The sequence below is a fragment of the Sceloporus undulatus genome, chromosome 1 (assembly GCF_019175285.1).
Source record: "Sceloporus undulatus isolate JIND9_A2432 ecotype Alabama chromosome 1, SceUnd_v1.1, whole genome shotgun sequence".
Taxonomy (NCBI): Eukaryota; Metazoa; Chordata; class Lepidosauria; order Squamata; family Phrynosomatidae; genus Sceloporus; species Sceloporus undulatus.
In genome coordinates this window covers 79,508,705-79,522,921 of record NC_056522.1, presented here as the reverse complement: position 1 = coordinate 79,522,921, position 14,217 = coordinate 79,508,705, and the positions used below count along the sequence as shown (strand labels likewise).

The 14,217-nt window shown below is 41.2% G+C and overlaps 1 protein-coding gene across 1 annotated transcript in view; it reads left to right on the top strand.

Moving 5' to 3' along the window:
* IGF2R (insulin like growth factor 2 receptor) overlaps positions 1-14,217 on the top strand; it is a 114,135-nt gene that overhangs the window by 85,123 nt on the left and 14,795 nt on the right. Inside the window, 9 exon segments of the mRNA XM_042462758.1 lie at positions 912-1,025; positions 1,027-1,080; positions 3,038-3,250; positions 4,423-4,572; positions 7,189-7,350; positions 7,540-7,747; positions 8,823-8,969; positions 10,566-10,803; positions 12,509-12,645. Coding sequence (XP_042318692.1) covers positions 912-1,025; positions 1,027-1,080; positions 3,038-3,250; positions 4,423-4,572; positions 7,189-7,350; positions 7,540-7,747; positions 8,823-8,969; positions 10,566-10,803; positions 12,509-12,645 — 1,423 coding nt within the window.

Sequence of the window (14,217 nt, the reverse complement as noted above, 5' to 3'; positions counted from 1 at the left end):
AAAAAGGAAAAAAAAAGAGAGAGGAAGAAAACGCTTTAGATAGGACAGTTCTCTAAATTTCATAAGACCAAAGTTTATGATTACTGAGGGGGATGCTTTTGTGCTAGACAATAGCGTTTATTTATACATGTGAAATGTTATGGGACTAAAAATGGTAACTCTAATGAACTCTGGCCAGATACAGAATGACAAGCTTTTGACAGACAGAGATATGGTGAGGGTGTTGGAATAGTAACAAACTCTACACTTGAGCCATTATAGGGTGTTAGAGAGGCTTACAGGGTTAATGGAGAGCTATTGGAGAACACATATAACTTCTAGCTGTATAGTGATAGCTCAATCAACTTTAGAGTCTTAAGGCTAGCTTTGTAGTGATGCGCTCTTCCCCTCCCTCTTTTGCTCACTCTATTTTCTCAGTCTTCTTTTCTGTTGCATTATACTTTGTTATTTGCTTGTATTATATAAATTATATTATTTGCTATTATGTTTTTCATTACACTATGGTTTGTATCTTTGTATATATGGGTTTTGTATGATTCTGTTAATATATATTGTTTGTTACCCTTTTAAGCATTTATCGATTAATGCCTTATTTATAGTACCCGTTCACCTTAATTTGTCTCTTTTCAAATCCATTTTTGTTCCCACAGAGGCAACCTCACCTGTTCACCAAGTCTGTTCTGAAGTAATTGGAAAGTAGCTGCCAATGCTGACTTAAAAAACAAAGCAAGAGTATATTTTAAGTGTGAATTCACAGACTTATCACTTGTAAAAAAAAAAATAAGTAAAATTTGCACTCTTGAACTTGTTGACAGGTGTCTGCATCACTGATGATCATCATCACCAGTAATGGGATACTGAGCAAAACTGTAATCCTATGAGGATGGGAGTTCTGAAACTTGTTTATGAAGGAGGACAGTCTGCCCTGCTGATCCCAACTGAAATACACTAGCTATTTCAGCTTTGTGTGCAAGTCCAATGCTGGTCCAGGAAGCCAGCCTGCCCTTGTCTTCTTTGATGAAGTGAACATGTCCTATTTTTCTCGTGGCCACTGCTTTAGCCTGTGAAGAAGAGAGTGCGGTAGGGAACTGGCAGTTCATAGCTCCTGTTAACAAAATATGATACAGTAGTAGCAATGTTTGTCAGGCATTTAGTTACGTATATATGCTTGTGTATAAGTTTGAAATAAGTTTTATCACTTCTTTCTTTCTTTCTTTCTTACAAAAATTGACCTTCAAAACACCTGGGTCAACTTAAACCATAGATCAATTCTGGAAATGAGGATGTTGACATCAGGTGGAGACTCTGCTCATTGCCATTTTGGGTCCGGTGAGGTGGAGCAGAGCACAGGGTTGTTTTTAATAAAGTTTACTTTCTGATCCTTAGATTGGCAGCCACTATTTTTAAGAGGATCATACTGTTGGTAAGCCTTGTGAGGCTTGCAGTCTCTCGGCAGCTTTGCAAGGTAAGGCTTAAACAGTAAGCCACCTTGAATGGTGCACAAACACAAAGCATAAACAGTAAGCCTTTATTAAAAATAGGCTTGCTGTGCCGCTCCACCTCAAGCAGTCAAAATGGCAGGCATCCTGCATTCCTTCAGGCTCCTCCACATGAGATTGAACACTGCTTGGGCCAAAAAAGAAGGTAGGGATGAATAGTGAGGTATGCCTTCACCTTTTTTCCATTTTGAGCAGTGGAAGGTTTTTAAAAAACTCTAACTTAGTTTCGGTTGGCTTCTCACCATTAGTTAATTTGTTCTTGTCGCTGCCCTTTGGTCCGTTTCCTCCGTTTGGACACCCGGCCATTGTAAATTGATTGTTTCCCTTTTTCTTGGCCCTGACATGTGTATGTTTATTAATTCCTGTTCCCATTTTTTGTAGCTTATGTTTTTAAACTCATATTGTATTGTTGTTATTTTTGTCAATTGTAATGTTTTTAACTTTTGTGTAAGACACCTTGATTATATTTTTATGGAAAGGGCGGGGTAGAAATAATAACAACAATAATAACAACCAATAAATAATAATAATAATAAGAATATTATTTATTATTATTATTATTATTATTATTATTATTATTATTATTATTATTGTTAATGTGGTGGGAGCACTGCTTCCACACCAAAAGGGGCTCCTTATCCCCTACCTCTTGTTGCTGCCTACATGCTTGGTCCCTAATAGAGGTTGCTTTTCTTGCTTCCCAACACCCATTTTTTTCCAGGGCACATTCTCATTCTTCTTCTTCCTTTATATTCTTTCCTGTATTTGCATTTATATAGACATAGGAATTTTAAGATCAGCAATGCAGTTTACATCACGGCAATTGTAATACCTCAGATAAACAGATCCTCTTCTTCTCTTTAGTTCTTATTAACTATGTCTTCTCTATGCATTTTTAAAATGAGATGGAAAGGGTTTGTTTGTTACATGCCCCTTATTGATTTACCCATGCATGGGTCATAGCAAAATCTGTAATTTTGCTCCCAGAACCTATCCTCAACTTATTTGTGAGACTGACTTATATACAGGTATATACAGTAGAAAAAGTGTCAAACCCCTCTAGTTTCACAGAGAGTTGTGCGAATATCAAATTGAAATGTTCATGACACTAGAAAAGCTTGTGCTTTCTGAAGGAGGGATAGAAGTTTCCTGACCAGAAAACAGTAAAACAGAGGTAGTTGCCAAGTAAGGAGTTGGAATTCTTGCCAAATGTGATATTTCTTTGTGATGACTATGGTTCAGGGCTGATATGACAAGAGAGGAGAAACTGGGCTCTGGCACTGAACAGGATTGAGATTCTTCTTTGACAGATGAGTCAAGGCCAGAAAGAGTGCTTCCTCACCTGCTGGGAAAAATGCCACTATGGGAACAAAATGAAGGAATGTCTAGACTGGGATGAAACAAAAGGAATGCTTTGTCATATGTGACAAAGGGAAGGACAAAAGGACCTTAAAAACTATTAGTTTTGTTTGCTGCTCCTCAGAAGTTCTGATTTTTGAATTGTCTTCTTGTTTTTCTTCCCTGGCCTCCCCAAACAGGTGGAATGCTCAGTGAGGAATGGCAATACAGTAATTGATCTATCTCCTTTGATACATCCAACGGGTTCCTATGAGGCATATGACTCATATGACTCTTCTGACACGACTCCAGACTTTTATATAAACATTTGCCAGCCTCTGAACCCCATAAGAGGTGTCAACTGTCCACCTGGAGTAGCTGTCTGCATGGTCCCAGTTTCAGGTCGTCCAGTAGTAAGTATTGCTCTTGACACAATTTACAACAAAGACCTATCTTCATTGTCTTGTGGTTTTAGAGTACACATTGGACCATCTGAGTTGATTTTTTTCTCAGGAGTACGTATTTCAGGCCAGGTTATTTGTGCTACATAGTACCTATTACTTAAAAGACACCATTTCTTTTTTCTGTCCCAGACCCATTTGTGGGGACTATCAAGAAGCGGCTTGCACCAAACCTTGCTCTGTAATCAAATAACTGCATACTCAACGTGCATGTTTTTCAAAAATAGTAACTTGATTGCAAACCTCTATGTTCTGCAGGAGGATATGTGTGTGTGTGAATTATTAAAGGCATATTAAAATGTGTCTGTGTTTATCCACAAGCTCTTGAGTACTTCTCAATGAATCTCAACCCAAAAGTCCAGTGAGATAAAGAAAAGCCAATATTATTTGTCATCAGTACAAATTAACACATAGAATACTAAGTTATTCTAAATGGCAATTATTCTAGTATGTTTCCACTCTTTTGCAGGATGCTATTTCAAAAGTATAGAAGCTCCAGGCAGCTACTATTGGTAGTAAACCTCTATGTTTGTTTATAGTGTTTTTGAAATGTGGACTTCTGGGTTTGAGTTCTGTAGTTATGAAAGTTCTTTTTGCACTTTGTTATCCATTTTTGACACAGCAGAGAAAAAGAGTAGTCCCAAAAACAGAAATAATAAACCCTTCATGAGAAACCTCTCCGTGTGTTTATCTGCCTCTCATCTCTAGAATATACTTGCCAGTGTGGTGTAGTGATTTGAATCTCAGACTACAACTTGGGAGATTCCTCAATTAGCCATGAAATCCATTGGGTGACCTTGGGCAAGTCACACTTTCTTAGCCTCAGGGCATAGTAATGGCAAACCTCCTCTGAATTAATCCTACCAAGAAAACCCCATGGATAGGGTTGCCTTAGGGTTGCTATAAGTTTTTAAAAAATGGCTTGAAGGCACACAACAACAACACATCCTACATAGTACCTGTTAATAGCCCCAATATCAGCAGACAGTCAGTTATTAAAAGCTCATGTATATATTTTGGTTTTTTTATATGCTTATTGAAAAATGAGGCCAGTATCATAACTAATATGTTAAAAGATAGTACTCCAGTTAATATACCAACCTGTTATTTATTTATTTATTTAGGACATTGGTCGCATTACTGGCCCTCCCCTACTGAATGCTGAAACAAAAGATGTTTTTATTATTTTCAAAAGTACCACTCCTTGTCCAGAAGACAAAAGCCTCAACTATTCTTCTCGTATTATGTTTCATTGTGACAGAGGGACAAATCTGGTAAGAATCTTCTTTGTATGCTGCCAAGCTTGAGAAGAGTAGTTTTGTTTTTTAAGAGAATTGCAGTCCAAGTCCTTCAACCCTGTAAGTATTATCTCATGGCAGCATTAATCTTCCATGAAACAGGGACAGCAGTTAGGCTATTAATGGATCCCCCCAGTTTCATTTGGAGCCAATCCAAATTTGTGCCCTACTGTGTCTGTATTGAGCTTTGGCCCATTCAGTTACAATCTGCATTCCAAATCCAAATCTAGATTCAGGAAGCAAGATTGCAAGTCCTCTTGCATTGACTTGCTCTGGGTAATCAGAAAACTTATATATAACTTGTTTACTTTTTCAAACATTCCAAAGCAGGTACAGCTTGGTCCAAATCAACTGTAGCAGCAGCAACATTTGCTGAAGCAGACCATTTTTTTACTCCTCCACCCAAATAATATTGGGATGAAGGTACTAGTTGCATTCTGAATAGAAAAACTCAAATAGTAGACCCGGTTGTAAAAGTAAGAATTCCAAAGATTTCAGTGTTTAACAATTAATTAGGTACAGGAGGGGGTTAGATACAAGACTGGGGTAGCAAATAGAATAGCAGCAATAGGAGTAGGATGGAAACAAGCATTGAATCCTTTTACAGTGTGGGATCTGATTATGAGTAATTGAATCAAAATGTCTTAAAATGATGCCCAGCTGGATATGTTTAGCTTGGAGAAGAAAAGGTTAAGAAGCGACATTATAGCCATATTCAAATATTTGAAAGAATGTCATACTGAAGATGGAACAAGCTTATTTTCTGCTGCTCCATAGACTAGGACATGGAGCTATGGGTTCAAACTGCAGAAAAAGAGATTCCACCTAAATGTTAGGAAGAACTTCCTGACAGCAAGAGCTGTTTGACAGTGGGATATGCTGCCTTGGAGTGTAGTGAAGTGTCCGTTTTTGGAGATTTTTAAACAGTCTAGATTGCCATCTGCCAGGAGTGCTTTGATTGTGTGTTCCTTCTTGTCAGGGAGTTGGACCGGATGGCCTTTGTGGTCTCTTCCAACTCTATGAATGAAAACTCTAGTTCCTAGGATGCATTTTTGGCATGTTTTTGCTGCAAGGTCAGACATTGCAGTTGTCTGTAGCTCAGCATTTTTATATGTTGGGAAGGTAGCATGTTATAAGTAAGTGTATATATGCAGTCCTCTTCAGACTATATTCCTGCTTTCTGTCTTGATCCCAGTTACTTATAAAGCAGCAAATAATTAGAGATTCTGACAGCAAATTATACAGAAAGACAATGCATTACTCTGTATCAGACCTTGTCTGGTGTAGGTTAAAAAAAATGCCCAATGGTGTCTGAGCATAATACATACAGTCACTTCATTTGTTTTCTAACTGACTCCTTGCAAAACTGGCATAAAAATACAACATTTGGTCCCATTCTTACTTGGCCTTACTGATATGGGGATTGCTTCATAGTACCATTTGGAAACTTATTAATATGAACATTAGTCACATAGAGAGTGTTGGTGATGATTTCAGGCAACACTGATGTGAAAAGTTAGCAGCACTGTTCTTCCCATATGATCTCAGGAGCCTTATTGATACCATAATATGTGAGAAGAAGCCACATGTTCTTTAACACCATTGTTAATTAGGTGAATGAAGAGTAGGCCTCTATAGTAAGAGGATCTTCATATTCCACCCTTCCCCAACTTGGTACCCTCCAGATGTGTTGGTGTACAATACCAAGAATCTCTCGGCCAATTATGCCAGTTGAGGGGTTGGTTCTTGGAGTTTTTCCTGAATTCAGTTAAGTAACTTCAAGGTATCTGATATGAGGGATTGGCATTTTCCCCCAGTATGCCAGGCATAGGACCATACTTTATGTCCATTGGCTTTAATTACAGTGGTCCCTCAGTATCTGCGTGGCCCCAAGGAGTGCCCAGGGACGTCACTGCTCCCACCTCCTCCCGCCTCTTCCTGTCTCTTTCACCCTCTTCTTCCTTCCTCCTCCTCTTCCTTCCTCTTCCTGCTTCCTTCACTCTTTTCTTCCCGCTCCTTCCTCCTCCTCCTCCTCCTCCACGGCTCCTTCCTCCCTCCTCCTCTCTTCTTTTCCTTCCTCCTCCTCCTCTTCTGCCCCCCCCCCCCCCCCGAGGCTTGCCATCTGTGGATGGAAGGCCCACTATATTTCTTTTCTAGAAACTTCAGTGACCAGCAGTCAATAGCTTATGGTCCAGGAGCAGTCCATGTCCCCCACTTTGACTGACACTGCTGTAATTCATACAGAAGGCAACTTGTTCTGCAGCACTGACCTATTTTAAAATGTTGAAAGCAAAGTGAAATAAATATATTTCAGGTTTTTACTAGCTATTGAAATCCTACTGATGAGTTTTTCTCTGTCAAATGTATTTATACAAATGAAAGAGTAAGATTTCTGTGAACTAACAGACATGATGCAAAGCCAAGTGGAATGGGGAAGATACATGTTAAAACAGAGTTTGTGTAATAGGAATCCATGATTCCAGTTTATGTTTAATTTCTAAAGGCAACACTCATACTATTTTCAGTTCCTTCTTGAGGCATTTGATTCTCACACCTGAACCACTTTGTTTCCTTCTTTGTTTTTGAAAACAGGGCAAGCCCAAAATGATAGGCCAATCCAATTGTGAATATATCTTTGAATGGAGCACTCCAGTTGTGTGTGTAGATAAAGTGGAAGTTTCCGGCTGCTCAGTGACTGATGAGCAGTTGCAGTTTCCTTTCAATCTGTCAAGCCTTTCTGGAAAATCTTACAAGGTGATGTACTACTTGGGAGCTTATTTAGGGGTAGCCATAACAAAGTACAGTAACATCCAATATCCACGAAACACTGATACCTTTAATCATCCAACCAAAATGCACAAAATACAGGATGCACACTTTCAAACTTCTCTTATTAGCCTGTTTGCAATTTGATTAACAGTGTGGTTTTGCTTTGCCACCCAGGTCCTTTCTGGAAGCAGGACTTACCATTTAGGGGTGTGTTCTGGCGCAGCAGATGTACCCCCAGGAAAATGCAAAGATGCAGCAGTATGTTTGGTCTCTGGCAACAAGGCTATCTCATTTGGCAACAGAAATGAAATGAAAATAGATTACCGGCATCAGGATGAAGTTGTCATTTTGCAATATGAGGGTGGTGATGCATGTCCTCCGGGTAAGGCTTTCTAAAGCTGCTATTAAAAGTATCACAGGAATGCTTCCATTATCATAAGCCACATGTATTATCCAGAATTGAGGTTAACCAGTCTGCAAGGTCTGAGTAGCATTAATAACTTGGCTCATTTCTCCTTACAGTAGTCCTTTCAAAGATGTAGTACTGCTGTTTAGATAGAGGTAATACACACAAGGCTAACCAGATAGAAATTTTCTCTCAGAACGTCCTTCAGGGAGCACTTGAGACTGAATTTTCCCAAAATGCATTTATGTAGCTGTCTCAGGGGCTGCTTGTAATATTTTTGCTACCCACTTGCAACTTTAGAAATGTGGATGTGGAAGGAGGAAGAAACTATCAGATGTGCACATCACAATACAGTTTGCACTCGCTGACAAGATGTACCTCAGGCTTTTAGGGCTTTTCAAGTTTGCTCATGTTTGGCAATTTTTCTTGCCCACTTCCACATCTTTTTATATGAGCAGGCAGCAGTTAACCTTCCAGGCAATTCAAAGTGAAAGGAGTTCATGCAGTGTAGTGAATGCAAAGATGCAGCTTCAGATAGCAGGCATAGAGTGCCCCTGCCCCATGATAATTCCTTTCTAGGCCCCATTGTTGTCTCAGTGCTAGAGAGAGACTCTTGATCAGCTATCACTTGTTGGGAATCAAGATCAGGGTTTCTTCTGCTAGCACAGGGAAATACAACTATGACCATTCCATGGTGTTTGGACCACAGCTCCAATAATTCCTCACAACTGACTGTGTTGTCCACTGTTGCCTAGTGCTACAGAGAATCTGCCTTCACTTGAAACTGAAGGAGGGGCCTACCCATTGATGTCACTGGCTCCAGGAGTTGTGGGCAGAAGAGTTTCCAAACTCTTAACATATGGAAAACTCTTATCACTGATACCAATCATATAACTAGTCACTTGACTTTTCTAATTTTGGATGGCAATCTTTATGGTATGAGGGCTCTTGTCTATAGTATGGTTGTGAAAGGCGTATTTGTATATTGCCATGTGTATGTGAAAACTGCACTTGCCACAGCATGTTGATGATTTGCCCCTTTTACTTACAGTGACTGAAATGGGTGAGGTATGTGTCTTTCCTTTCCAACACAAGGGTAAAATGTATTCCAAATGCATTATGGAGGACCATGAGCGTCCATGGTGTGCCACTACTGAAAACATGGACAAAGATAACAAATGGGGCTTCTGTGGAAATGGTAAGCAAGGGTACCAGAATGGTGCTGTTCTCTGGTGGGTTAGATTGAAAATCTGTATTGCATAGTTTTGGAATAAATAGGTAGCTGGGTGTTCAGCAGCACCCAGAGAAAAAGAATGGGGAAAAATCAACCATGCTAAATTATATTGTAGCCCTTTAGCATATATTTTAGAAATCATGAGAATGGTTGCACACACTCTGTTACAAGGAAGAGAAATAGGATATTTTAACTGGAATGTTTCCCCATCACTGCTTGGGGCAGTCATGTACACAGAGCTTCTCAGTCAAATGCAAATTCAAGTAACATGCATGCAGTTTGAACAAAGATAGCTTACACAAACTGATTAAGAAGCGAGAACAGCTTTTTCTCTCTCTGAGGTCAGGAATCCATCTGGGAAGGGTCTTGTTAAGAGGGTGTCTGCCTGTGTGAGTGTGTTTTCATTGGATCGGGCTAGTGACAGAAAGCACAGTCTGATCTAATCCTCGATTTGTTCATTTTCACAGTTAACTATACAAAGCACAGCACAGTTTGCTGCCTATCTGCTCAGAAGGAAGGCATAAGCTGGCCAATGATCTTAGCTGTACGTTAGAGCTTCCTAGGATCTAAATATCCTCTTATCTCTGACCAGTAATTTTAGATGACAACAGAAGAACATTGTGAACAGTTCAGGAATCCCTATACATTGTTGTTTTTGCCACAGTGACGTTTCCTGCTCCTGATTTTTAACAACTACTACTGTGTGGGTTGTCATGTGCATTAACAGCGCCAGAAGTAGAGAAGAAATACAGTCTTCCTCTCACCCTAATGACTGAACTCCTGAGGCTTCTTGAAAAATATAACTGAATATATAAACTTCAGAGTGAACTCATTTAAGATAGGAAAAATAATTTTAAAAATACACTGTTTCCCTTGCTCCTCAATTCACTTTTCCACTCTAGTACTTGAACATGTTGGTCTTGGGCAGGGGGAGAACACCAAGTCTGAAACAGGCTTAGGAGGGGCAAAACCAGGGGGAAGCCCCCCTCCCACAATTCCTAGAGGATGCTTGGGGCTTTTAAAAACTATTAAATTTGTTTAATTAAAAAAAAAAACTTTTTGGCTTATGGAAAGCCACACTTTGTCCAGCCCTCTTCTACACTATTTATATATTATTATGTTCTTAACTACATATAAGTATGTTCCTAACTGTTCAGTGCTGGAATCACCGTAACAAGATAAACTTCCATTTTGAATTAGAATGCATCAAAGAAAGTAATTAATTAGACACTAACATAGTATCCAGGGATTTGTGAAAATATCTAGATTTTTTTTATTGTCCTAATCATAAATCATAGAATCTTAGAGTTGGAAGGAACCATAGGGGCCATGTAGTCCAGCCACTTGCCATGCAGGAATACACAGCTGATGATACCCATCCATTCACTGTTTATAGGTCTCAAAAGATGGAGAGGCCACCACCTTCCAGGGCACTCTTTTCCATTGTCTAGCAGCTCTTGGAGTAATAAAATTTTTCCTAATGTTTGAATATGTCTTCAGAAGTTAGGTTTTTTTAGGCTTTATAGTTTATGATTGTAAATGTTTGCTCCTATCTTGTAGTATCTGGGCATCGAGAGTCTACTATTATTTTCCAATGTGATGATAATGCTGGGAATGGAAACCCTCAGCTTTTGAGTGAGACACTTGACTGTGCTGTAACATTTCAATGGAAAACACAAGTTGTGTGTCCACCCCGGAAAATGGAGTGCAAGTTTATTCAGAAGCACAAAACCTACGATTTGAGAGTTCTTTCCTCCCTCACAGGATCATGGGTCTTTGCTGACAAAGACAGCTCATTGTGAGTATATATAAGAATTATAATGGAAAGCAGCTCACCAGTTTATTTTTAATTAGATAATTAACTTACACATTTTCTAGGTGGCTTTATGTTGTGTGATAATATGAATTTGGGTTAAGGAAGTACTTTCCCAAGTTCCTAGTCTGCCATTCAGACCACTATAATAGTCTAGAATGTTTATTCAATGTCCAAAGGGGAAATAGTATAAGAAATTGCAAAGGTTCTGCTTATTTAATGTAGAAAAGGTGGGCAAAAGTACAGCTCACAGACACCATGGATCACTGTGTTTTAGTTGATATACTTTCTGACCTCAGGTTTTCAAACTTTACTGGTTTAAATCTTATTTGTCAGATCTTTTGCAGTGATCACGGGTAGTCAGATTTCCTCCTGTGTTCCCTTATCTTTTACCCCCCACATCCAGGCCACAGCCAAAGTTTGTAGATTCTTTCTTTACAACACTGCCAAAATCCGTCCATTTCTCTCGACCTCCACTGCCAAGACTCTGGTCCATGCTCTGGTGGTCTCCTGACTAGATTACTGCAACTTCCTTCTGGCAGTGCTTCCTCTCTCTCATCTTTGTCCTTTAATTTCCGTTCCTCATTCAGCAGCACGCATCATTACATCCGCTCACCGCTTTGACCATGTTTCTCCTTTATTACCATCCCTTCACTGGTTCCCCTTTCTCTTCCATATCCAATATAAGCATCTGTTGTTGACCTTTAAAGCCCTGCATGGGCTGGCCCCTCTTTATTTATCTGATCTTCTTTCTCCGTACATTCCCACTCGTACCCTCCATTCTAGTAGTCAAGGTCTGCTGTCCCAGCCTAGGATCTCCACTGCCCCATCTCGGATTCATCCCTTCTCACTTGCTGCCCCTCACTCCTGGAACCTTCTTTCCCCATGAACTTGGGTGATGATATTTTATTGTGATATAGATGTTATTGTGATTTTATGCTTGTAATCCTGCTTTGATCCATTGGGAGAGGCAGGAAATAGAAATAAAATTTATTATTGTTATCATCATCATCATCATCATCATCACCACCATCACTTCTTTGACCACTTTTAAATCTGAGTTGAAAACTATCCTGTTCAGGGAAGTGTTCCCAGGCTATCTATCTGATATTTGATTGGATAGTTGATGTTGATCTTTTAAATTGTTGCCTGCTTATTTTAACTATTTTATATTATTACCTATTGTTTTATATGTATTTTGTAGATTGCATGCCATTGGCAGGTTTTATTTTTATTGATTTGATCATTTGTATGTACAGCGTTGTGTACATTTACAGCGCTATAAAAATAAACAACAACAACAACAACAATAATAATAATAATAATAATAATCGCTCCCAGTACCATTTTTCTAGTACCCCAGGTGTTCCTGCACCCCATTCCAGACTTGAGAATGGGATTTTAATCACTCTGCCTAAAGGCAGCCAAAACCAGAATAAATTGTAAGATTTGGCACAATTATGCAACTTTACTCAATCAGCACAATTTTCCAAGTTGCCAGATTCACCTTTCGTAGATGCAGAATTTAAACTTATAAATATGGGATTTAAACTAGATTCTAAGTAGTCCTAGGAGCCTTTTTTGACTGACAAGTGGGGTAAAATGCTTTGTATAAATATACAGTACTGATATAGGTTCTGATTAGGTTGCCGTAATGAATTGCATTTCCCTTTCTTTGTCTCATTTATAGTTACTATATGAATCTTTGTCAGAGGGTCCATGAAGGGCCCACAGGTTGCCCAGAACAGGCAAGTGTTTGCCGAAAAAATCCAAATGGAGCTGTGCAGGTTCTGGGATTAGTGCATACTCAGAAACTGAATGTAACAGGTAGAGTATATGTTTTGAAGCTCTTGTTCACAGTGGGAGCGGCAACACAATGACTTTTCAGTGTTCATGTGTAGAAAATCTTCCATGTAAAGAATAATGTGCATTTTATTAAGCTCCCTTACCTTTATTTCTAAAATCTGTTTTAAATTTCATATTTCATCTCACTTGGGCTACCTTAGAATTAATTCTGTTCCTAACCTGATGAATTCCTAATTTAAGTGCAGTCCAGTCGTGTTTGAATTGGTAAGTATTGCTTTAAGAAATCCTTAGGATGTAGGTTTCCTCCATCGTCAATATTACCATCTATGTGGGGGTTCCATTAATGCAGGGGTAGGCAACCTTTTTGAGCCGGGGGCCGGGTTGCTGTCCCTCAGACAACTGGGGGGCCGATGCTGGGGGGTGGAGCTTCACCCTCCGAGGGCGGGGCCACGTGCCAGGGGTGGAGCTTCCACCTTCTGAGGGCGGAGCTTCCACCGAAGCCCCGCGGGGAGGAGGAGGCGTGTGCCCGCCCTCTCCTCCTTGGTCCCTTCCCTCGGCTGAATGGGCTCCAAGGGGCCCTTTCAGCCAAAGGGGAGGGAGGCCAAACAGAAGGGCTTGGGCACCTGTCCCAGGCCCTTCCCTTCGGCCGAAAGGGCTCCAAGGGCTGTGGAGGAGCCCAGGAGGCAGCAGGCTATTTCTGTAGGCCCATTCTCAACTCGTGCAGCCCCAGGCCTCCCTCCGGAGAGAGGCCTGGGGCCGCAAGGGCCGTGGGGGAGCCCGCGGAGGTGGTAGGCCACTTTTGCGGGCCCCTTCTTTGCCTGTGCGGCCTCAGACTTCCCTCCGGAGACAGAGGCCTGGGGCCACAAGGGCCGTGGGGGAGCCTGCGGAGGCGGCAGGCCACTTCCGCGGGCTCCATTTTGGCCCGTGCGGCCCCAGGCTTCCCTCCGGAAAAAGAAGATAAGAGGGGAAAAAGAGGAGGAAGAGAGGAAGAGGAAAAGAAGAGGAGGAGGATGAGAAGAAGAAGAGGAGGAGGAAGAGAAGAAGAAGAGGAGGTGGAAGACAAGAAGGGAAGAGGAATAGGAGGAGGAAGAAGAGGAGGAGAAAGAGAGGAAGAAGAAGAGGAGGAAGAGGGGAAGAAGGAGGAAGACAAGAGGGGAAGAAGAAGGGAAGAGGGGAAGAGAAAGAAGGGGAAGAGGGAAAGGAGGAGGAAGAAGAAGAGGAGGAGAAAGAAGAGCATGAAGACGAGGGGAAGAAGAGGAGGAAGAGAGGAAGAAGAGGAGGAGGAAAAGGAAAAGGAGGAGCCCTCGGAGCTCAAGAAGGGAGGGAAGCCTCTCCATAGAAAGGCTTCCTTGCCCCCCCCCCAGGCTCCAGCCAAGGGCCCAGGCTGCCCTGGGAGCCACGGAGGGAAGGGAAGCCTTTCCATGGAAAGGCTTCCCTGGTCCCCACGGGCTCCAGCCAAGGTCCCAGGCCGCCCTGGGAGCCACGGAGGGCAGGGAAGCTTCTCCATGGAAAGGCTTCCCTAGGCCCCCCGGGCTCCAGCCAAGGGCCCAGGCCGCCCTGGGAGCCACGGAGGGCAGGGAAGCTTCTCCATGG